The sequence below is a fragment of the Syngnathus typhle genome, linkage group LG11, assembly GCF_033458585.1.
Source record: "Syngnathus typhle isolate RoL2023-S1 ecotype Sweden linkage group LG11, RoL_Styp_1.0, whole genome shotgun sequence".
Classification (NCBI taxonomy): Eukaryota; Metazoa; Chordata; class Actinopteri; order Syngnathiformes; family Syngnathidae; genus Syngnathus; species Syngnathus typhle.
In genome coordinates, this window is record NC_083748.1 from 2,625,649 (window position 1) to 2,651,951 (window position 26,303).

Genomic DNA, 26,303 nt, shown 5'->3' on the forward strand with positions numbered 1-26,303 from the left:
GAGTGAAGATAACGGTCATGATTAAAAACCAGGCAAGCACGGAAAGGACACACAAACTCCATTGCCCGATTCCTCACGTGTTTCAAAGTCATGCATCCTAGCTTTTGTCAAGACTAAAATGTCTACTGCCCACTTTTTCTGGCACTAACGTCAGCTCCGGTTATCTTCAACCCTGAACAAGAACAAGTGATCCTCACCATTTCCCACTTTGGCTTATTACGTATCACTGACATCCTTGTGAAAAGATAAATGCGCAAATAAATAACACCGCCACTTTCTTGTGAAAGCTTAGCGTGTCAATTAATCTTCCACCTGTCTTAAACTCACAATGCTGCCGGCCTGCAAGTTCAATCGATTTTGCGTGGACATTTGGGATGATTAATTGAATTCAATATTTGATTTTCAAAAGAAGAAAAACCATGAATATAAATAAAATAGCATTTCAGTTAAAAAATTAGCCAGAAGTGCTTATATATTCCCACCGCCGATTCAACAAAAATGTGCCGCAGTATCACAGTGTATATTAGAATTAAAATAATGATTTAAAAAAAAAAATCATCAGATATTCAAGATAATCAGGCCTTTGCTGACATAAATCCGAATTCAGCCGAAATATCACTATGCATGTTCCTTCTTATTCAATCAATAAGAGCAATGCAGTTGCAATGTCTTCCACATAAACATGCGTGGAATGTTTCACCTGCAGGTCGAAGCTTGTTATCATGCAGGACAGCATGTTTGCTTCGCTGGAATGTCTCTGTTTGATTTCCCCCTTTTTATGATTAATTGGCAGCCTCCCAATGAGAAGGGGACTCGTGGACATATCATGGCGGAGACCCGCTTGAACACGTTCCTGTTAAAATTCAGCTCAAGTGCCGCGACTGGCAGACGTAATGACTGCTTTGTTGCTGAGCGACCTCGCGCAGCTCTATCAAAATGAAACCTCCCGACTTCCTTTTTCTACTTTTTAAATTTTGGCAGCTCAAAATGTGTCAGTTCCTTAATTAATCTGTCTATTCTACATACAGCTGAAAAATGAATGACCAAAATGACCTTGTTAGCTGAGAGACGTCAGCCAAGATGGCGTCTTCAGCCATTAACTGCATACGGAGGCAAATAAAATGCACAGCGTGTGCGGATTACGTGTCACACGAGGGAGTTCCGTTGACGATAAAAAGAAAGAGCAACCGGGTCAGCGGAAGGCGTGCGTTTGAGGATTAGTTCAGATTTCTGCAGTGAGCCTCGAAAATTAAATCTCAGGCGAATTTCTACCATGTGAAAAGTTCATTTTGTTGCGTGATGCAAAGCCGCGATTGCAAATGAGCTACTTTATGGCTGTTGTGTCTTTCAGTGTTCCACTTTACAAAATATTTCTATACTAGTTGCCAGTATGATGTAGCAAAATTAAAATATTAAGATACCCATCAGTACATTAAACAGACGCAGCATATTTTTCAGAGTACATGTTTCTGCAAAATCCACTTTAATGGCAAATTGTATAAATGATTAAGTGGCATTGGCTTGAAATCTTGGCAATGTACCTTTGCCAATTTGTCAGGGGTACTGGCAGCCTCCAATTGAGGCTCATTTGGACAAATCCCATTGACAGAGTTAAAGTATCAGCCATAAAAGTCAGCCTAAATGGATGCAAAATGGCTTTCTTCCTTTCTTCAAGCTTTTGCTGTTTCACTGCTGCAAGTTGCATATTGTGTGCAATTGTGAACAATTTATACAAGATGTTGACTATAAATAAGAATTAATTTATGGTTAAAAAATGAAGGTTTAAGCTTTTTTCACATGTGCAAGATAACATGCCGTACAAAAGTCCCATCATTTGATTTCAAAGGACACATAAATCACTAGTGGAGGTCAACAAAATGGCACCTGCTTCTTCTCTTTGGCAGATTTCAACGACGGTTAGTTATTATGTCGTCACATCAAAGGAAGTGACCTCATGTGTTGACAACGCGGCTGAGACACACCCCCACCGAGGGAGGATGGGATTGTTTTGAGGGTGCGAGCTGAGTCGTGCCATAGTCGGAGGCAGACATCGGAGCTGCACGGCTGTGCCTGTGTGTGTGTGTGTTCGTATGTGTGTGTCTGTGTCTGCACGCATCATGCTCCCGCTTGGATGCTAATTCTCCTGCTCCTGATCGGACTTAAAGAGTACAGCTGGGGTGTCATTTTTTTTTCGGGGAGGGGGGCTGCATGCTGGGAGCTCCGCCAGGGAATCACAACAGTATTACTAATAAAAGGTGGGGGTGGGGTGTCGGAGAGGGTCGTGGGGGGGAGGGATAATCTTACACCACGCTTGAGCGATGTTCAGCGGGATTCTCTGTGTGGTCACAAAGGCTTTTCCCTCTCGCTAAAGGACCGATGGGGGGACGCGGTGGCGGCTTGGCATGCTTGAATCCCACCTCGGCGTCCCAGACCTTTTTGGTGACCGCTGCCAGATCCACCGAGGACCCCCCTACCCCTACCCTCCGTTTGCCCCCTAAAGCCGCAAACATCCTCCACATGCCCGGTCTATACCTTTGGCCGCTCGAGTGTCTTCATCCCTTCTGACGCCTAAATGAGCTCTTTGACCTTGTTGCTCCGACGTCACCCCCCGAGCCCCTGTATATTCCGTCATGTTCCATCACTGGGGTTGATCGGACGACTTTCACTCTCCCGTTCCCAACCCTCGTCCCAATCGCCCGTCCTCTGACCCCTACCCTATTTACCCTCTTTCCCCCCAAAACTGCTTTCCCCCGCATGACCATGTGGCCATGTGTCTGCTGGCTCCAGCCTGTCCTCATGGTGCTGACCTCTGTGTTCTGGACCCGTGGGGAGAACTGCCCAGCGACCTGCTTGTGCCCGGACCCCCACACGGTGGACTGCAGCGGCCGCGGGCTGACCCACCTCCCGGATGAGATCCCCCTCGACGTCCGCCGGCTCCTGCTGGCCGACAACTGGATACCCCGCATCCCCTCCGACTTCCTGGTTCTGTACAGTGACTTGGTCTACCTGGACTTGCGGAACAACACGTTGTCATACATTGAGCCGGGGACCCTCAGCACCTCTTCTCGGCTGGTCTTCCTGGACCTTGGCAGCAACAACTTGACAGAAATCCCCAAGGGCACTTTCGGGGAGTCCCGGAGCTTGATCAAACTTCGACTGGGTAACAACCCCTACCTGAGCATGGTGAACGAAGACGCCTTCCTAGGACTCACCTCGCTCCGGGAATTAGAACTGGAGCGTAACGCTCTTTCAAGCCTCAAGGTGGGCGCGCTAAGTCAGCTGCCCTCCCTGCGGGTGGTGAGGCTGGAGGGCAACCCTTGGGTGTGCAACTGCAACTTTTCCAGTCTTTTTGCGTGGCTCATGGAGAACAGTCAAAAGCTTCCCAATGGTAAGCAAAACTTTTCCATACACTCAGTGTTGTGACATATCACGTCTATTTATGTTCTTCCCTGTTCGAGAAGGAACCCCCCTCCTCCCGAATCTTGTTCTAATTTAGTCTCTTTCTTCCTCCACCCCCATAACCTCCAATGAGAGTGTGTAATATGACACAATAGTCCTTGTTCGAGGATGAAGCTGCAATGAGATACACATTGAAACAAGAATTTTAGTCATGGGAAACTATTTTAGTTCAGTTCATGGTCATGTAAAATAGACTTACCTTATGTCCAGTTGCTCAACATACAGTTTTTATCTTATCCAGTGATGGACAAGTTTCTCTCAGCAAAAGTCCGCTGGGATAGGCCCCAGCTCACCTGTGACCCTAATGAGGAAAAGACGGATAGAAATTGGACGGATTGATGAATGAGCCTTTTGATCAAATGGCAACCAGCCAAGAGTGAACTTCCTTTCTCTCGCCAAAAGTCAAATGCAATAGGTTCCAGCTCACCAATTGACATTGTGCCCTGCGAGGGACTGAGAACTTGCTTATCTCCTCAAAGGTCAGGTGGGATATACTTCTGCTTACCTGTGATTAGGTTGCTGTTTTGCTTTTGCATGGTCATTTGATTTATCAGCTTGTTTTTTTTACATAATAGCGGCCAACGGTTAGACATTTTAGGTTTTGTGACTTTGAGTTAGATAACAGGGCAGAAGATTTGCTCTGTGTGTCTAAGTGCTCCCGAGAAACAACACAAGGCAAGCCTCAGTCATATTGTGCTGTGGCTGTGAGCCGATGGGCCTCTAACAGCCATAGGGGGTTTTATGCTATTTGTTCTAGTTCAGGCACTAAAAAAATAAGTCTCTTTAATATCCGCTTTCATTCAGCTCAAAGTAGATAGCATATCCCATCGGACACTGCACAAATAGTTCCTCCTAAAGCGGAGCCACACGATTACTATTGATGTCTTTTAGTTAGCGTTGGAGTGCGAGGAAGCTTTGCACAACAAATTGCTCGTGCTGTTGTTCAGTGTTTGTCCAAATTGGGCTAGAAGAAAGAATTTAGGAGGAAAATGTGATATAAATGCATCTTTTTGCGGAGGCTGCTGCCGAGAGAGAGTGGGTGGTTGTACTTCTTCTTCTCCTGTCATTTTTCCAAAGTTGCTTGGGTGCGAGTGTTGACCTACCAACAAAAATCAGCCCCCTTAGCTCTAATCTAAGCGGGTTACACACAATATTGATAATTGCATCTGACTGGAGCATTTCTTCCCCCCTTTTGATCAATGTCAGCAAAGACCAGATGTCTCAAAAAGACCATCCTGAGCAATTATGCTGTGACGCTGGATGTGTTAGTGTTTTTCTCCCTCTCTGATCCACGAGGCAAACAGTCCGGGCTAACAATCGTAAATCCTCCTGTATTTGGTCAGGTCAGTCTTGGTAATACAACAGACGTTTGGTTTAAGGGAGTTTCTCAGGGGAGATATTATGTACCGTTGGTGGTCAATGGAAAAATTGGCTTTGAGACAGACAAAAGCCAGTCCTTAACCTTATTTACGATTTCATATGAACCAATACATGAAATATTAAAGCTTGGGGTAAAAAGCAGCGCACAAAGCTTGCTGCCAGTGCTCATTCAAACGGAATGGAGCGATCTGTCTCATTCATTTGACCTCATCTGCGTCCAAAGCCCTCCGGTGGCTGCCCTAAGCCACCACCCCCGAGGCAGGCTCGAGATACTGGGTTGCGACTGGAGAACTCTCATTTAAGTGAGTTGAACCCAGCAAGCTCAGGAATTGTTTTACCCCAAGCTTCACTAATATATCAGTGAGAAATGAAGTTGTAAATAAGTATTGTTGTAAAACACCATTGTGTTCAGAGGCCCTGGCGGCCGCTTCTGTTTCGCTCGCACTGGAAATGGCTTGCGGAGTGGAGTTACTCGCCGCTAGATCAGTTAGCCAGTCAGTAGACAATAGCGTCACGACCCCAGTCGGCCTGTGTTTTTAGAGCCAGCTTCTCAAGTGCGGTTACCATTATAAATACACAGCCCTAAAAAAAGTGTAAAAGAAAAGCGACCACTCAGGCCATTCAAGTGTAAAACCGGTATAATGGTAAATGTCACTTCCCTAAAAAGTGTTTATAATTGCCTGCATCAATAGTTTAAACTGTACATATACTACAAATATATACTACAATACTTATTTACAAAACTACAATGATCACCACACAATTTAATATATTTTCAATACCTAACAAATGTTTTCATTCAAAGAAAAAAATCCCCAGACTCTTTTTTAATCTGTTAGACTAAAGTCCCAGACTAAACCTCCATATAAAAGTTTTTGGGCGTTTGTAGCAAAAACATTAAAAAATTAGACTTCGTCCAAAAGCCAATAGCTGTGGAAAAGGGAAAATGTGAAAAGTTTCATTTGTGAAAAGTTTCAATTGTGAATCTGGGGAATTAATTTGAAAACAGGTTAGTCTGACATTTCGTTTGCACTTTGATGAATTTGTGTCCACGTGACACATAAACACAATGTAGCGTTTGAAGTGCTGTCTCAACAAATGAAAATGCCAGCCCCCCCACAAACACACACGCACACAATTACTCTAGTTTCAAGGCTCAGCTTCTACTGAAGGTTGTCATGGTAACAAAAGCTAGTCTTTTCCGTGGGCCAGTAGTGTGGGGTGGGGTGGGGTGGACAATCGCTACACTTGCATGAGACCTGCATTTCTTAATATTTTTTTTTTATGTTTTCAGAGAACAAAGTAGCCCGCAAAGGAGGATTACGATAGTGTCAGTCCAGTGTCTGGTATCTGTCTACAAAGCAAATTCATCAAATGATTTCCAAAGCATGCCATTGGAAGCAGTAGCACAGATGGGCCGCTCATTAGCGAATGAGGATGACATGATGCTATTTTGTAACATACTTTGATTCTGGTGAGTGCCGTCGGTGTGGGAGGTGGGAGCACATGTTTCATTCATCACAGAGTGAGAAACTCAATTATGTGACATGAGACAAAGTGCTTCTATCGCCTATGCAGTAATTTCTAGAGTTCATAAAAAAAAAAAGGAAGCACAAGTAATTGATGCTCTGTCCCCTGCAGAAATGTTTACCATCATCCCAGAACATTGTCATACAATATCAATCTGAATTTACATGCATCAAATAAATGTACTTCCTTGACACCAATTATAATACTTTTCTATTCAGACTTTTGGCATCCCTCATCTAGAAAAAGGGCGCAAAAGGGAAACCAGTAAATTTAATTTGCGAATATTGATTTTACTGCGCCGTACACGCAGGTTTTTTTCTTCGTGTGGTTGACGCGTCTTCATCTATCAGCCACTATGCCGTCTCTTTATGTCAACAAGTCTCAATCCGCATTGTGGTGCTTGCTGCTCGTGAAGGTGTTGATGAATTGCGTGTTAAAACATATCATGAGTAGGAGGTGCAAATAATGTTGTAAATTAGAAAACATGAAGAGTGAAAGTCATATTGGGGTTGCTCAGTTTACAACTCCTACTGAAATTATGCGCAAGTGAGAACATGCTATAATTATAATGACAGTCAATATTTGTAAAGAAGAAACAAACAAAAAAACCTTCTCAGCCAGACAAACAAAACACGAATAGTAAGCATGCTGGTTCAGGTATAACATGAAAGTTAAAACTTAACAAGAGGCTAATGCGAAGCTGTTGGAGGTGCAGATGAGGCTAAATGGGTAATGCAGGATATAAAGGTCAGAAGCTATCCTCAGGGTCTATGTGAAAATGTTGCTAATTAAGGCATACACATGTTTTGCTATGCAATAATGATCTAAAGGTTAAAATGCACAGCACAAAGAACCAAAAGCTAATCCAAAAGAGCGTTAGCATATTCGGACAAGTACACACTCCGCTATTTTTGAAATCGTCCTGAGATCTTCACGGTTCCCCCGACGGCCTGCATAATGTAGCAGCCAGAGAGCCCCACGCTGCAAAACCCAATTCCCATTTCATTTTTCACTTCTTGATTTCCCCCGTGATGTCGACTTCACGGATTGGCACACTTGTGTGTTTGCATAAGTTTGGTTACTGCCGGTCAAAATCGAGGAGGTTTTATGATTGGGAAGTGAAAAATAATTTTTAAGATTAAAGTCCCAATGATCGTCACACACACACCTGGGTGTGGTGAAATTTGTCCTCTGCATTTAACCCATCCCCGTGTGATTTTGACCCATCCCCTGGGGGAGAGGGGAGCAGTGAGCAGCAGCGGTGCCGCGCTCGGGAATCATTTGGTGATCTAACCCCCCAATTCCAACCCTTAATGCTGAGTGCCAAGCAGGGAGGCAATGGGTCCCATTTTTATAGTCTTTGGTATGACCCGGCCGGGGTTTCAACCCACAACCTTCCAGTCTCAGGGCGGACACTACCACTAGTCCACTGAGCTGGAAGATTCCTCAGATAGTGGCTGGGAAAGTATTTGTACCAAGTCTAGACATGTAGCAGCTTCTGTTCAATGAAGGGTTTTAATTTACTGAAGTTTTGTTAAGTCCTGCTGCTGTGATGTTATGCTAGTTAGAGATCTTAGCGGAGATGTAACGTACAGAACCAAACTGTACTGCTGGGTGGATCTTGTGGTTATTGTTGACATAATTACAGCTGGTCGATGTGTTTTCCCATGTATTTGGAGAAAGGCTAAACTTATTAAAGTGTGACTAATTGGGACACGGAGTCTCAAGCGCGTAGGACACGATTTGCGTATAGGTTGGGTGCATAAACAGTGTTTTGTCAGTGTTTTTGTACACTTTCTAATCAGGCAGCCGAATGTTTGATTAAGGGATGAGTGTAAACATGATCCAGTGCTGTCTTGTCCGCCGGTGGGTTAAGGATGAACAAAGGCTATCTATAATTCAGGGTGACACAGTTCTCTGGGTGCCTTGGCCAGGGTAATTGGAGCTGGAGCTGCCTGCCGGGCACGGCAGGCCAGCTCTACGAGCAGCTTTGCCACAAAGTAGCAGCTCATTTGATGGGGGATTCAAAGCCTCTATTTGTATTTCCAGCCTATCAAGTTGCCAAGCTGCGAAATGCACTGTTGTCTTGAAATACAAAGAAAATGGTAAGCCGCGAGCCGCCCACGACATCACTGGCTATCTTTACACCTCGTGTGGAATGTGATGATACAAAAATGATTAATTTGAACACAGGCTGGGATCTGCTTGTATTATTATGAAATGCTACTTTGTGCCACGACGATGTGTTGTCAAAAAGCCATGCTGATGAAACGTGCTGTGATTGGGTTGCCATGCAGAAGGAATCCCCTCCTGAGTGATGCACCCCCCAACCCGCGCTGTCGCATGGACGCTCGTCATTCTGCATTTTACTCGCCTCCCTGCTCGGCTCTTTCCCTCCCCCATCTTCGCCATGACCTATGAATTTTTCATTGCTTTTTTATGACTTCATGGCTCCGTGATCGGCCCCTCAATGATTCCTCATTACATCTGCTTGATATTTAATCGGCATGATTCATATCAGAGGGCGATTGGGTCATTACGCCGTACCTTTTGTCTCTGTGACATGAACAACGAGGATTCATACGATGGAAAGAACGGCGGTTGCTAGTTTATCACTGACACTAAAATAAACTTTGTTAAAGAAAGAGGGAAGAATTGGTCGATCAATCAGGCCTGAAAATGGTGGGTCAGTCATCCCGTGGCTGACTGTAATCCCTGTGTAATCCATCAACTGGAGGATTGGTGTGGCATCATATTATTAGTTTCAATGCTAGTATGACGTCAAAGATGAGTGTTATTCTGTCCTTTTATCCCTCGACATGGACACCGGGTTTAGAAAAAGTGATTGCAAAAGTATATCTAGCAGGATATGTTCATGAAGCAAACCAGGTACATTGTTTACAAACACAACTGAGTTGGAACACAGGAAGCAAACATTATGATGGACTATACCATTTGTGGACTATTTCCAAGACATAGCATCTTCCACCTATCAAATAATGGAAGTACTTCAAAATATTGTGCATTCCCCGATTAATCGATGAAGTAATTGATAGGATAATTGAGTTCAAAAAGATTTTGTGACAGCCCTAGTTGTGATGCATTGCTAATGAAGTTTCGGATGTTACAGTTTCAGAGGTTGTAATTGGATTTTGAAGGAGACAGATTTTTAGGTCTTGGGAAAGGTTATAATGTTCACCCCATTTTCCCATCACTTTTCCGTAATCGCTTCTCAATAATGGCACTCTGTTTTGTTTTATTTAACTCTGCGTCCTTCCTCCTGTCCTCTAATGTCACTAAGACACCTTGTTACCGGCGGTGACAGCGAGAGGCTGGAATTGTTTTCACCTTGTGAGTCAGCATGTGTGTCATTGTGACAAAATGTGGACTTCCTCTTGTTGGAATTAGCCAAGTGTGAGAACCAGCGTCTGGTGCCAAAGCTCTGATAACCATTTTGATTTGACATACAGGCTGCATTCTAAAAGCTGCATGTGTTTGCATTTTCGTGATTTCTGACTGTTAAAGCTGAATGGTTTGCTGAATGAATTCATCAATTCACAGGAGACCATACGTAGGGAATGTTTTGCTCATGATAATCTACACTAAAAGCTCCCCTGAGTCAAAGTGTTAAAGTGCCCGCTGCTTAGAAAGTGCCCTGCCATATTGTTTGTTATGCAAGAGTCTATACTCTCGAGTCATAACAAGTCACAATATTTTCAGCCTGTTATTGTCATTGGGCTTCTTAATCGTATTACCACTAAGGTTATGCGTCTGGCATTTTTGTCTGGAAGCAGACCTCCACACACATACTGCACGTTTGGCAGGTCTTGGAATTGATGTCGTCATTACCCGGTGTGCTCTTTCATGCCGTAATCAATAACATTGGCTTGTTGTCAATTAGCTCTGATTCAGGAGATTAGTATCTTGAACCTGACGGACGAGGCTCTGGTTGCCTCATTGTTTTTTGCAAACGCTCCTACTCGGGACCTGTGACAACCGGTAGGCTCACAAGGTCATTAAAGCAAAGCAAATACATGTCATGGTGGACCCGCCATATTTCACACTGACAGATTATGTCAGACTCCAATCTGGGAAAATATGTCTTTATTGTCACAATGATCTATGCAAACTAACCTCTTATCCATCCACTTTTGGTAAGTCAAGTCAAATTTATTTCTGTATCCCTTAATCGGAGAAACGTCTAAAGAACTTCACAAGTTGAGAACTCATAATAACATACCTTGATCATAAACCCCAGGACGGCAAGGTAGAACTCAAAAAGTGTTTATGGTTTTCGTGAACGAAAAGTCTTCATCATATAAGCAATCTTTAAAATGTTTTAAATGCTGACAACTGCATCCGGCCATACTTGCAAATAATGATGAGATTTGCAATTACCACTGACTGTGTTTTCAGTTGCAATAATTAAAATCTTGATGACATTTATTTTAGGGCATATTGCGCAACAATAAGCCTCAGTCAGCTTGCCCTTGCACGTTACATAATCCGCCGAACGGACGCCGCGCCAAAGCATTGCTCCACAAATTGTAACATGGCGTCACTCACTCGCTCGTGAGCCTGCTTCAGCATGTCTGGCAAGTCTGTCTAATCGTATTTTCTCTTTGGGCCCAGGAGTGGAAGGCATGGAGTGCTCTCTCCCCACGGATGGCCGCCGCGTGTCCCTGACCCAGCTCTCCAATGACAGCTTCCGCGAGTGCCAGGCCAGCCTGACTCTGACGGACCTGCTCATTATCATTTTCTCGGGCATTTCCGTGTCTGTGGTAGCCATCATGACCAGCTTCTTCCTGGCGTCCACCGTTCACTGCTTCCAGCGCTGGAGTAAAGGTTCCAAGGGTGATGAAGAGGAGAGCGAGGAATGACAAGTATGTGCTTTTATAAAGGGCTGGTCTGATCCAGATGTTTCTCACGTGGACAAGACTTCGCAAAACGGAAGCGTGAGATGAGGTGACAGATTTGTGCTGCTTCCTCCCTGCTGAACGTCCTTCCGAGACTTGGAATCATTTGGTAAAATTGTTGATTTCTTTGCTAAGAGGCATCTTGACATGATATGAAAAGTCACTCCTGAGGGATATGATACTATTAGTGGGCTGCTCAGCTCCACTCAACATGACTTTGAATTTTTCAAACATAGCTTGGGTAGCAATTTCCATGGTTTGCTTAAAAAAATAAAGAAATAAAAAAAATAAAAAGAAACCGCAGGGAAAAGTTTGGGCTGTGTTCACACCTGTAGTTTGGCATTCATGTCCTGACCAAAGTTAACAAAGAGGTACATGGATTTGGTGTTTTTGAGTTTTTAATATCAATACCCTTATGGTAAAGAAATGATTTTCTCAAAATATGAATTCCCCAAATCAGCAGACTTGCAAGAAAATTCAAAATACAAAATTTTAATTTCTTATATACAGGTGTGTCTCAATAAATTACCGTGATTTTCCATGCAAAATACGCCCCCGTGCATAATACGCACCCTAAAAATGGCATGTCGATGCTGGAAAAAATCCTGTACCCATGTATAATACGCACCCAAATTTTGACTCTTACTTAAGTCCGTAAACGTAAAATTATTTATGAAAAAAGATCATCTTTGGCAACAACCGGATGTTATTCTGCCGGTCAGTATCACTGCGCATGCGCTGGCAAACTCGATAGCGGAGAAATGTTTCGGATTTGTGTAGGGTACATTGTGACAGCAAACGAGCAGGTGATCGACCAAGCGTCTGATACGAGAGCATTGTGTTCGTATGGAGCGTGTTTGAAGTGAACAGCAGAGAAGAGAGGAACAAGGCAAAGTGTTGTGAAATACAATATTACCTGTAATACGCATTTAGGTAGAGAACTGCACTCTCGCTCTTTATATAGCTGACGTGTCTTGCGCATCCGTTCTGCGCATCTGTAATGGCTGCCTCCGTATGATATCCGGTTTGCGATGGAGATTAAAAAACAAACAATATTTGACAATAACACACCAGCAAGGATTGCACCATCGCATCAAACGATGTGTCGTCAATTATGAATTTTACTGACTAAGTGTCTTGGGCAGGATGGCTGAATGCAATGCGCGATTGACAACAAACAAGAAGAAAGGTGTGATTTCAAGTTTTATTTCGAGGGAAATTTTCTTAAAAAATTGTTGTATCCATGCATAATGCGCACCCCAGATTTTAGGACAATAAATTAGCTACATTTTGTGCATTATGCATGGAAAATCACGGTAGAATATGGAGGAAAACTATTTCACAAATTGAACTGAAAAAATCAAACCTGCAAACAAGTGTGAACACAACCTTTATAATGATATTTTCAGAGGGTTACAGTTGATCATACCCAAGGAAATATACGAAAGATGTCATACAGACCAATGACCTCAATATTTGACCTATGACATCACATCCTGTCATTCACGCTGACTTTTTTTTCTAAAAAAAAAAAAAGACATGTACAGCGCACAGGCAGATTTCCCGGTATATTATATATACTATGTAGTCACACAAATATATGTGCACAATTCAAACAATCATCGTATAAATCCAGAGAATATACTCTTTCTTTAGCTTGATGTAGAAAGATGAAATAGCTCTGAGTATAACCCTCACAGTTAGAGCAACAAAAAAAAGTGGTATAATTAAAGAAGAGTACGTGTACAACTATTGTGTCAATGAATGCACTTTAAATGGTGAAATTATCAAATAATGTGACAGCCCTAATTACACCATTCCGACTGGTTTTGTCCTCATCTGCCAAAGATCAGGTTGAAGTGAAAAGAGCCTTTAGGATTTTAATTTACTCCATTTTTCTTCTTTTATTCATTTCAGTGTTTCAAATTCAGTGAGCCATCATTGTCATATTACTGCCAGGCCACTTGAGGCCCTCAGACTTCATCATGAAATCTTTCCATTTAAGAGTGCCCATTAGAAGTCACTTAATAAATGATCAGCATTAGACTGCCGATCCCTTGTTGTGCTTTTAGAAACGTTCTTCGAGCATATGAAGCTAAAGAGAGGTTTGGTTAACTAAAGTATGACAGTCACATTTTTCATTCTGATTGAAGGTGGCATGAATGAGTTAATTGCATTCTGGATCTGGGAATGCTGAAAACGGGTATATGTAAAAGCATTAAAGCATTCTTCTGCAGTGAAATGGAAATAATTGTGTCACGCTGAGAGAAAGGAATGGAAAGAATCACACAAAAAAGAACTAGATAAATGTTATTGGAACGGTGTGTTCGTTGGTTTGAAATGAACGGTGGTGACCTTGAGGGTGAAGCATTCTCAGCACAAAGCAACATGACAGCGGTAAAGTGATGGACACACATATACCGACAATCATGCCAAATTTGAATATTCCCCCCCCCCCCTTCAGGTCAAAGTTAGCAAATGCCTACAGAAAAGAAAGAAAACAGTTGAGCTTGGCAATCATAAATTTCAAACACTCAATATAGTTATGATGGCAAATCCAATTTGGGTCGATTTGGGGATTGTGAACACCAGTGAACACTTGATGTTTCTCGGTCTCAATATGGCGGCTGACTTCTTCCACAACAGAAAATTGGATGCCAAGTAGTGAAAATCAGCTAATTCCCCATTAGTAGGTTTATAACCACCTAAAGGTGCTATCAAATCACAGCAAAGTTCTACATGAAGCTCCTCAACTCATTTAAACGTTGTTTCTGGGCACAACGATGCCAAAAGATGGCACCAAAACAATATTTTTATTTTTGGCAGAGCTTTGGCCTGAGCACGGAAATGAATTATAAATTTATGGGCAACAGGAAAAGCTCTTGGGTTTTTATTCTTCTCCCAGGGCTAATTTTAGACGATCGGATAGAATAGAATGTTGGAGAACCAAAACCATGAAAGATCTGGGCTAGCATTTTTTATGTCGCTTATCTCCTTGGGTTTTAAAGTACGTATATGTCTTGTATTTTGCTTGGCTAGCTAACCAGGCTTAGTGCTAACTTGGACCTGTTTGCATCCTCTTCCATTTCTTTAGACATTACAAATACAAATCCTAAGCCTAATTAGGATACATAAACATGAATTTAGCTAGCTTAAATGTTCCGGAATCAAATAGTACAAATTCCCACGCCGCTAAGTATGATTTTCTCCTTCAATAAATGTTTCTTTCAGTGTAGTGGAAGGAATCCAAGAGGGACTTTGTTTTTATACATATCATTCTGGGTTCCAACTACTGTGTAGTTGGTGTACTGACAAATTCTTACGTTAGCTTAGCTCTTGGCTCTTGACGCATACGTTCGCATGACATGACTTCACGACCTCTTTTGCAAACACCGAGACATTCGAGCATGCACTGCTGCATTAACTACCCTTAGATTCATGTCTATTTTTATATTGAACCTTTTAGAATGGTTACTGCCACGCTCTCCTGGGTCAGTGTTGACATTGCGGACTTCCAGTAGCCACCTCTGTCATATGGCTTTGATAGATGCATATCGAAGCTGCCCTATCTTAAAGAGAGGTGACCGGTCAGAATCAAATTGAGATTATAAACATCAATGACCGCGACGGCGTTGTCGCACATGAATGCATTTGAAAATGTCAAACACGTCATATGTGTAGCTGTACTCTGTTTGATTAAAAAACAAAATTAAAAACTTTTTTTCTGTCTACTTGTTGTCTCTATGTGGCTTATGTACAGTACCTTTGTTTTTCTAATGAACCAAATCCTTAAAATGCTCATCAAACTTTGATGTTATGCCTTTACCCACATTAAAAAGCTTCATTGGCAGTTAAGCACTGACCTAGGGCCTAAACTTTAGACTAGCTGCTTACAATTGGTGCCCATTTGATAACACTTCTTAGTTGTATCAGGTCCAAAAATGAGCCTCTGAATTTTCTTGATTTTTTTGTTTGGAACCAAAATGGCTGCTTTGCTTTTCAATTTGAGTCTTTGCATAATATGATAGACATGTCGACCAAATTTTCTAACTGATGAGAAGAAAGCAACCACTTGCTAAAATGGTAACTATACATTTTTGTGATTCTGTATTTTCTGTATTTTTAACCACCAAAACCACAATATGATACAATTGTTGTATATTGTAAATCAAATTGACTTACTAATAACAATGCCAAGAAAGTCTTTTCCATGCAAGCCCTAAATATCATTTTAAGACGACCCGTTTACATGTGACAATGTTAATAATGACGATCCAGCAAGAGTGAACCAGCCCCCACCACATCTCTCGTAAACAGCCACAGCCACAGCCTCATCTGTAAAAACAGCACGGTGTGTTATTCCACCCAGAACTGTGATCGCTGTGACTTGCTATGCAAAAGCGCCATTCTATTTTGGGAAAGGGCGTCTGGGAAAATTAGAGGCTTAAGAAGAAAAAAACCCCACCACACTTTTAATGCCACCTGCTTGCATAATGTTCATGTTTCCAATTTTCGCAATCTCCCTGATACAGAATACAGTTGTGCTACAGCTAAAATAATCTTTCATGTGTTTTCTGTTTTTGTGACTTTAAAGTATAACCAATCTAAATTTTGGCAAAAGGAAACAAAAAGACCAACGTCACGGCAGGACATGGTACAGCTCGTGATGAGGATTCTCCTGCAACCGTTTACCTCATCCGGTTGTCACGGCAACACAGCCGGGGGCCCGTGCTCCTGGAAACTGAGGCAGGAACAAGGAGTGGAAGGCCCCCACTGTCATCTCCAACCCACCGCCACTTTCTCCATCCACGCATCCACGGCTAACTGGGTCTGGCGTTGTGCAGCCTGAGACTTTCTTCTCATCATCATGCGACTGACTATATGAGGGGTACATCATGCTTGGTTTGGCAAAAGTGTTCTGTGCATAATGAGCTAATGACTCTACAGGGGGTCTTCAGTTAACAACACTTTGAGATAACAAATAGCGTGTTGTGAACTATTTTACGCAGCACCGTAAGAATATATAATTACAATTATATATTTTATTATTTATTTATTGTTATTTTATGTATTTTTTATTACTACGGCATTTCTGGTGGAATGGATACTCCATGAACATTATACATACAACGGAAAGTCTCATGACAGAATGATTGTTTATTTATCTCATCATCATTGTTGGTCCCTTTCCTACAAAAGGCAAGCAGGCCTGTAGGAAAGAGTAAGACAATCCCTCCAGAGGAAGCTTTGAATGAGTAATAGCTCAGATTTTTCAAGTGGGATTGCCTTGCTAATCAGTTCGCACCAACCCTTACCTAACTCCTAATCCTAAATACCAAATTTAAACCCAATCCAGCCCGAAACCTGATCTTCTTTAACGGAAGAAGAAGACGTCCTTCGGTGTGAATGCTTGTTTCAGTCTGTATGTGATTCATCCCTCACATTCGGTACAGTATTGGTAAACTGGGAGAAATGTTGCTCCTGATACGATGAGATCCAATGCTGTCAGCATCAGCCTTGAGTGAACAGTTGGTACTCTGCTTTGCTCCTATCTGATTGACATTTTGTGCAAGCAGCAAACATGCTACTAATCCGTGCTAGCGCGACGTGGTCCTGGCTAAGATCACATGCAACCACCCTCTCATCTATTTAGGTGACGCATGAGTTCACCAAGAGAGAAAATCCCTCCATATTTGACCTCAATACTGCAAGGACACTCGGTATCAAACGCAGCACTGTGTTCAGCTGTGAGCATCAGTGCACGGTGAAAACAAACTGGACCAAAGCAAATATATATATAGTATATATATATATATATATATATATATATATATATATATATATATATATATATATATATATATATATATATATATATATATATATATATGTATATATATACATATAGTCTCCTCTCTAGCTCTATAATGCTAAAACATGCTTTCTTTTTTTTCGTCATGCTTCCAAGCCTCACACTGGTAGACAATATAAATCTCTGAAGCTTTGAGGATGATCTGCAATTCATATCATGTTTTGCTGTCGTGAACATCAACAGGATACTTGCAGCGATGTCAAGGAGGACGTTGATGGACATCGATTTGATGTGGAGCCACGTTGAAATGCACACAAACTCGAAATTGATGACTTGTGTTGATGTAATCTTGAGTGGTGACCATTTATGTGTTCTCATGCAGCTGAAATGCGTTGCAGCCTGACTTAGAGGCACCAAGAGAAAGAATCAACAATGGCAAGAAGCTAGCTATCGATAACTCAAACAAAAGAGAGAGAGAACACCTTATTTTTAGCAATTTGTTAAAAATAAGTCTCATGTGGCCTAGTTATAAGTTGGATAACGTTGAGGCTGTATGTATAAATAAGGACTGGAAACAGGCTGTGTTTTGCTGTCATGTACTTTTGCTAAGACAGATGGTGTGTTCAAGCCCTTGTTGACACTTGGATATGTATAACATGTCCCTCCGACTTGGCAAGAAGATCATGCAAAGAGCAAATAAAGCAAAGTAAGAGTTTCAAATATTGTCTCTGTGAAAAGGTTGACATGAATTGTTCTTCTTCAGCTTGTCCTCGCAATGATGAAGCCAAACTCAGACTCGAAACCACCACTTCAAAGCCCTCGGTTGAAACCTGCAGTTATAAATTGGAACTTGAAAAAGTTAGAAGCCCTAAAATAACACCTTGATCCTGACTTCCAATCCTACTTTGAAAACCTTACTTGACACCTCAACCAAGGCCTAAATCTCCAGTGTGTGTAGGCTACATGAGTGTTGAATTCACAATCTCAAACAATGTAGGAGTTTTTGAAATCTTGTGAACTGAGATACCTTCAGCATATCTTAAATGCAATTCAATTCAGGCAGGCTGGGTCACTCGGGGGTATTGGAAAAAAAGTCCAATAATGTCAATACATCTTGGACTAAAGCAAAATACAATGAAGGAGAACAAAACAAAGTGAGTCTGAATTACTCCAACAGCTCCAATCCACGAATCAATGAATCATCAACGGTGATACAGCATCTTTGTGGATAACGGACTATCGTATTTTACGCACTATAAGGCGCACCTAAAAACTGCCAATTTTCTCAAAAGCTGACAGTGCGCCTTATATATGGACAAAGTTTTAAAATGGGCCATTCATTGAAGGTGCGCCTTATAGTTCGGAAAATACGGTAATTCTCTTCCATGAATTTGATTCCACAAAAAAGTCATCCAATAATGATGGTTTTTTTTTGTGATCGGATACTTTCTTCATTGCTGCTTCCTTGGAAAATCTGAGTCAATTTGGGCTAGCCTGATAAAATACCCACACACACACACACCAGCAGACACGCAACCCCTCCCACATCATCTAATCTGAGCCAGAGTGGACCATCTGCTCTGCTCGAGCCTTTCATGACATCCGCAGCCACATCTGGACCCCTGCCTGCTTTTTATTTAGCCCCTCTTGATGGATGAGAGCTGCAACAAGCCTCGTTACTCCAGACGTAAAACCTGGCAACATGTGAAGTCTGTTGCAAAATGATTTACATTTGTGGCACCATGAGTGTACAACCAAAAAAAGCAAAATAATTGCATTAAGAAAGTGAATTCAACTTTATTTCTAATCTCATTTGGGTTCAGGTTTCAAATTAGGGTTTCAAGATGGGGTCAAGACTGCGTTTAAGTTTGAGCAAAGGGTTTTAAAGAAGACTGTCCACCTAAGGTTAAGGTTTCAGGGCCTTGCATTATGGTTTCAAACCAGAGTTAATTTTTCAATAAATAAATAAATAAATAAATAAATAAATAAATAAATAAATAAATAAATAAATAAATAAATAAATAAATAAATAAATAAATAAATAAATAAATAAATAAATAAATAAATAAATAAATAAATAAATAAATAAATAAATAAATAAATAAATAAATAAATGGTTCTACCATACAAATGGTTTGGATTTTAACACTTGACGACGCTGACATCTAGTGGCGGCTTAAAGAAATCTAGTTCAATAGCTACATGAACGCACACCTCTTCTGGCTTTAATTTGTGCATAATTTCGTCATTTTTTGTTGTTTATTTTTTATTTTATTGTAATTTTGATTCATTTTAATTGCTGTTGGTCAGTTTTTTTTTTCCGTGTGCCCTGTGATTGACTGGCAACAATTGAGGGTGTCACACACCTGCCTAGCCCCAAAAGGCTACTGGGATAGGTTCCAGCACGCCAGTAACTTGTGAGGAGAGGCGGCTCAGAGTATGAATGAATGAATGAATGAATGAATGATTCATACTGACGAGACTCAGTACAGGTCGGAGGTCGACCTTCTGGCCACGTGGTGCAGGCACAACGACCTCCTGCTGAATGTCAACAACACCAAGGAGATTGTTGTTGACTTCCGGAAGGGTCACACCCAACACCTGCCACTGACCATCGACGATACTCTGGTGGAGAGAGTGAGCAGCACCAGATTCCTGGGGGTGCACATCAGTGACGACCTCTCCTGGTCCACCATTCAGCTGCACTGAATACAACTTGAAGGCCCTGCAGCGCATAGTGAACACGGCTGGTGAGATTATTGGTGCTTCACTCCCCTCCATGAAGGACATTTACACCTCCCGTCTCACCCGCAAGGCGACCGCGATTGTGAGTGATGCGAGTCACCCCGCTCACTCTTTGTTTGATCTTTCGCCCTCTGGGAAGAGGTACAGGAGCCTGCGCTCCCGCACCTCCAGACTCACCAACAGCTTCATACTCCAGGCTGTTAGGATCCTGAACTCTCTCCCCTCTTCTGCGTAGCGTCCTGTACGTTTACGCTATATTCTGACTGTCTGCTGTATGGACACTTGCTCCATTTTTGCTCCTCTTATTTATGTTATTTGTTTATTTATTATTTATCCATCACTCTTATTTATTCATTGTTTGTGCCATCTTGTTTTTACTTTTTGTGTTGTTTACTTGCATGTATATTGTGTACTATGCCTTGTCATCGTGGGACAGTGGGAACGTAATTTCGATCTCTTTGTGTGTCTTGACGTGAAGAAATTGACAATAAAGCAGACTTTGACTTTGATTAAATGAATAAATGCAAATCTGCATGCAACTCAAATACAAGAGGCACGACTGCAACAAGCTTCATCCTCCAGAATTAACCTCGTTGCAAAGGTAAGGCACGGAAATTTACTAATTTTGATTTGTGGTCGTTTGTTCCTCAAGCGTGCACAGCCGCCATATATGATGTGGCGCCTGGAAACTTAATTTGTGTGACTTGAGCGACTTTCATGCATGCAAAATTGCTGTCATTTTTTTCATTGCATTGTATTTTATTTTGTTGAGAAATGAAACCACAGGCAGCATTGCTTTCAATACGAACAATCAATAAAACACTTAAAAGACCCTGTAAAGCAGGAGGTGTTAAGATCAGGATTGTTTCATGTTCCTGCAGAGCTTGAATCAGGTGTGGTGGAATAGGGAGAGAAATAAAACAGGCAGGATAGCTCTCTTGGGATCAGTGTTCCCTACAACTGCTGTAAAGTGAAAATGAATGTCTAAATAAATAACACACAGGACTGTAACATATATATTTTTTTTTAGTTCAGGAAAAAAAGAGAGAACGTGGAGAATCTTGAATATTAAAATGATGAATCGTCTTTAACCATATTGTTGCTTACAGACTATAATATTATCGGTGTAACACACTAAGTTGCAGTGTGTTCTACACCGACAATGACGTCACATTGTCGATTGCGTAGAATTGTTGTTCGCCAGCAGATGACGCTCTAGTACTGGAAAAGAAACAATATTGCATTATTAGTATCCAGTATTGTATCCCTCAATACGTTTTTCGCCCCCACATTCAAATCGTGTAGAAATGGTGTTCATCTTAAGGGGACGCTGTTGTGCAGTGGATTGAAATGTAGGCGTCAAGGTCAGAAGCTCAAAAGGTAATGTAAAAATAAATAGATACACATATTATAGTTCAGATGCTCAACAGGGTAATATGTACATTTTGTAACTTTTAAAATGTTAAAAGAAAAACTATAAATAAATGAAATAAAGCCAGAGGGACATGGTGTTTCGGAAACAGTTTGGGGTTGTAGAATGGTATTTTCTGCTACTACAAACCCATTTTTTGGGGTCCTCATTGGAGTCATTTTCATCTTTTGTCTTTTAAATGGACTTTTGCATGGTTTGTTGACTGGATAAAAAGTTCCTAGCTCACTTTCTAAACTTGTGAAATTATGCTAAAGGGATAATTCCGACGTATAGAAATCCAGTGGCTTGTGTTGAAATTAATGATATGTGTACAGACTGCTTCGGAGTTAATTTTTGAAGAAGTTGCTATGCAATATTCATACAGGAATAATTTGTGTTGCAATATTCTGTTTAAAATGAAGAAGTCCCTCTGGCCATTGAAATGGGTCGATTTAATAATATTCCTAAAAATGATGGATTGTGTGAAATGGGTGACTTGAATGATGTGGAAAGTGAACATAATCTTACATTTTATGATGATCTAAGACACAGGTGTCAAACTCAAGGCCCGGGGGCCTGTCACGGCCCGCCACATCATCATTGTATGTGGCCCACTAAGACAAATTGTGCATCAAATTCGTGTGTCATTACTAGAATTGCAAATCGTCTTCACTTTTAATATCTTTTTTTTTTTAATATTTGACCAGTTTTAACTCATCTGATTTGAAAACGAGTTATTTGTCAGTTTGTTTTGTAGCTTTTACTGTATATAATATGAAGTGCACATACATTTATTTGGGTTGAAAGTCATAATGGCCCTCCGAAAGAAGCTATGACTATAATGCGGCCCGTAAAAAAAATGAGTTTGACACCCTGATCTAAGAGTTTAATGATATTAACCAACTACATCCTGATATGGTCTACTGGCCAGATGAGGAAAAGATTAAATGGCCTTTTGATTGTGGTGTTTTTGTAATTGCCTATTTTATCTCTAAATCTTGGGAAAGGAGATTGACATGACTTTGTGCTGTATTTCAGTCCTGGTTTTGTTGGGAGTCATTTTGATCATTTGGTCATTCATCTCAAGCCTGTGTGGACTGAGCATGCTATTGTATGCCTGATAAATTAATTTGAAAACTTGATTCCCCCTTTAGCACCAACATTTATAGTCAGTTCTTCTAAACAGCAAACAAGCAAAATTGTAGTACTTTTTTTTTTTTTCCTAATTCTCTATTCTAGGTCATCTGTGCTCACGTCCCTCCTTCACGGTCTTGTGTCACTGTAGAGACGGTCTCGCCGAGCGTGATTTTGATAAAAAGGTGTTTGGTCACGCTTGGCGTCTGCGTCCTTCACAGGAGACGAGCTTCTTTTGTCCCTCACGTGATTCGCAAATGTTGCTTTGCCACTGAAGACTGACTGGCGTGATGATGCGAGTATGCATAAAATAGGAAGAAATTGGGAATCATCATGTAGATACAGATGCTGTAGCTATTCTTGAAGGGGACATATAGAAAACCAACGTTTTAATTGCATCTATACAAATTAATGGGTCTCTGGAGTGATTGTTGGCCCATCAAGTGTGAAATGAAACAACCAAGTATATCTTTTGTGAACCGCCAATTTATGAAAATGTGTGAGCAAGCCGTTCTGCACCTAATTTACATAATAACTTCCTTTGCTCTAATTTTCCATCGTCGCGTCCCGGAAACTAGGATCGTGGAATATCTAAAGCCACTTTCAAGCGCTGACTGCAGCTCGGTCACGGGAATACACCTAACTGAAACTTTATCATGCAAAAACATTACGATGTAGAAACTCCCACATCTCCCCATGGGTGTGACACGTCTGCGATCATTTCAAAGCCAAAAGAGAAATGCTCTGTGAAGTTGTCGAAAGGCGTGTTGAACAATGAGTCTATTTTAAATTGGCACTGCAATGTAGTAGAAAATGTTTCATTTAAGTCAGTCATTTTCATTTTGGTCAATTGATAGTCTCCATATATATTTATATTCCTTTATATATTTATGTGATTAGGCGAATGTGGGTGCACGGCGTATGTTGTAAAGAACAGCTTTGCTTTGACTTCCCCTTTAAATGACTGCAAATCAAACTGTTTATTGTAAGTTAACAAAAATAATAAAAATAATAAAAATAATTAAATAAAAAATACCGTAATTTTCCATGTATAATACGCCCCCATGTATAATACGCACCCTAAAAATGGCATGCCGATGCTGGAAAAAAGCCTAATATGCACCCAAATTTTGACTCCTACTTAAGTGCGTAAACGTAAAATTATTTCAGAATAAAGATCATCTTTGGGAACAACCGGATGTTATTCTGCCGGTCAGTATCACTGCGCGTGCTCTAGCAAACTCGATAGCGAAGAAATATGTGAGACTCTCAACGGGATCACCAATATTTGAATGATGTTCCAGTTATTTATTATCTTTCTGTGTGTTCACAATTGTCATGGTGATCTTTCTGGTGATTTCTTAACTAGGCTGGATGTATTTTCTTTGTTGGCGTTGATTTCTCCGACTGCCCAGAAAGGCACCACCGCGATCAGTTAGGTTAAAATGAAAAGAGAGGAAAGTGACATGCGGACATGTGAAAAAGGCGGCTCTGTATGGGAGAGAAGTTGAAGAGGAATAAAAACACCCTTAGAAACCAAAACTTGCCCCTCGTCGTGACTCGGAGCCGCAACAAATGTTTCGGATTTGTGTAGGGTACATTGTGACAGCAAACGAGCAGGTGATCGAGCAAGCGTCTCATACGAGAGCATTGTGTTCGTATGGAGCGTGTTTGAAGTGAACAGCAGAGAAGAAAGGAACAAGGCAAAGTGTTGTGAAATAAAATATTAGCTGTAATACGCATTTAGGTAGAGAACTGAACTCTCGCTCTTTATACACTAGCTGACGTGTCTTGCGCATCCGTTCTGCGCATCTGTAATGGCGGCCTCCGTATGATATCCGGTTTGCGATGGAGATTAAAAAACAAACAATATTTGACAATAACACACCATCAAGGATTGCGCCATTGCACCAAACGATGTGTCGTCAATTATGAATTTTACTGACTGTGTTAGGCAGGATGGCTGAATGCGATGCGCGATTGACAACAAACATAGGTAGAGAACTGAACTCTCGCTCTTTATATAGGTGACGTGTCTTGCGCATCCGTTCTGCGCATACTGTCATGGCGGCCTCCATATGATATCCGGTCTGCGATGGAGATTAAAAAACAAACAATATTTGACAATAACACACCATCAAGGATTGCACCATCGCATCAAACGATGTGTCGTCAATTATGAATTTTACTGACTGAGTGTGTTGGGCAGGATGGCTGAATGCGCGATTGACAACAAACAAGAAGAAAGATGATTTCAAGTTTTATTTCGAGGGAGATTTTCTTCAAAAATTGTTGTACCCATGTATAATGCACACCCCAGATTTCAGGACAATAAATTAGTTAAATTTTGCGCATTATACATGCAAAAAGACGGTAAGACCAAAACATTGACATACGTATATGTAGCATTTTTTGTATTATTGTCATGTATATTTAATCAGATTTTTATTGCAATATCTTTTGTATTATTGTCATAGAGATTAATTTAGTTGATGATTAATTTATTAATTAATTTATATGATGTGTACTTAGTGATCTTTAATTTTGAGAGCATTTACTTGTAAATATAATGCACTGTGTTTACTACACAGCGCAAACTACCAAAAGTGCAATTGAAGAGAGACGCTCCAAGAAGGTCTGCACACCATTCAAACCCACTTGCTCGCCCCCACACAAATAACACACATGCAGAGAAGCCTATCAGAGGTCAGAGAATTGAATTGGAATGGAAAGGTAGGCTTGCATTAACACATTGCTTTCTGCCAACCTGCACAAAGAACACCCACTAGCCACTCGGGCGGAAAATTGCAACGGCCAATCAATCTGACAATGCAAAAGGTGGGCAAAATATGGCCCGCGGGCCGTGTGATTTTTACCAGCAAACACAAACTCATTTCTGTACTCATTGCATCCAGGCAGATATGATATAGCGCCAAATGTAGGGCACAAAAAGACAAATAAGTCACAGTCAGAGGTCCTTGATGTCATCTTGATGACATTAGACCAGCGCAAAAAAAATCGCTGTTAATACATAAATAATTAGGGAAATAATTGTTTTTCAACCCCTACGCCCTTTCATTTTGTAATTATTTCCTTAGCAAGCTTAGAATCCATTTTTGCATTTTCTCATTATTTCATTGGATTTGATCTGGGTTCATTTGAATAAACATTTTTTTTCTCCACATTAGTCGGGGTAATGAAGTGGATCTCGGAAAAAGGAGGAAAAAAAGACGGGCTTTTGTTATATGGAACGCGGCACAAAGGAGAGTCAAAGTGGTCAACTCAGCAGGGACGTTGCTGATTGGATAATGGGCCACCTCCTAATGCGGAAAGCACAGTGATGTGAAAAATATTACAAATCTACATGACTCCAAATTCCAATTAGGTAATTGTGAGTCTGACTCTCATCCTGAAAGTGTGGAAGAAATAAGCAAGTGACTTTTAAGACAACAAAAGCATTTTCACTCATGGAGGCTGCACTTGTGTATGTTGTACATGCATGGACACAAATTAGTTATTCATATACCGTTTTTTTCCATGTATAATGCACAAAATTTAACTGATTTATTGTCCTAAAATCTGGGGTGCGCATTATACATGGAACAATTTTTTTTTTTTTTTTTTTTGAAGAAAATCATGGTACAACAATTTTTGAAGAAAATCTTGTCACGGATGGAGTGTGGAAAGGAGCGGGGCGACCAAGTGCAGCTTGGACCAGGGTTTATTGGAGGAACTCAAAACACAGACTTGGTAAACTAATTGTGATAAATAACTGGAACATCACTCAAATATTGGTGATCCCCTTGAGAGTCTCACATATTTCTTCGCTATCGAGTTTGCTACTGCATGCGCAGTGATACTGACCGGCAGAATAACATCCGGTTGTTCCCAAAGATGATCTTTTTTCTGAAATAAT

The 26,303-nt window shown here is 41.0% G+C and overlaps 1 protein-coding gene across 1 annotated transcript; it reads left to right on the forward strand.

Annotated features, from left to right (window-relative positions):
* The first annotated feature begins 1,981 nt into the window (after positions 1–1,981).
* Positions 1,982–15,016, forward strand: lrrc38b (leucine rich repeat containing 38b). The gene is made up of 2 exons (XM_061291740.1): positions 1,982–3,388; positions 11,002–15,016. Exons 1-2 carry the CDS (start codon positions 2,755–2,757, stop codon positions 11,247–11,249), a joined length of 882 nt encoding a protein of 293 aa, XP_061147724.1. The 5' UTR covers positions 1,982–2,754; the 3' UTR covers positions 11,250–15,016.
* Positions 15,017–26,303: the final 11,287 nt, after the last annotated feature.

Bases quoted from the DNA above. Each gene is read 5' to 3' on its own strand.
- lrrc38b (XM_061291740.1), top strand. From the start codon at position 2,755: ATGACCATGTGGCCATGTGTCTGCTGGCTCCAGCCTGTCCTCATGGTG. The intron at 3,389-11,001 runs GTAAGCAAAACT...CTTTGGGCCCAG, and splicing joins CAGTCAAAAGCTTCCCAATG to GAGTGGAAGGCATGGAGTGC.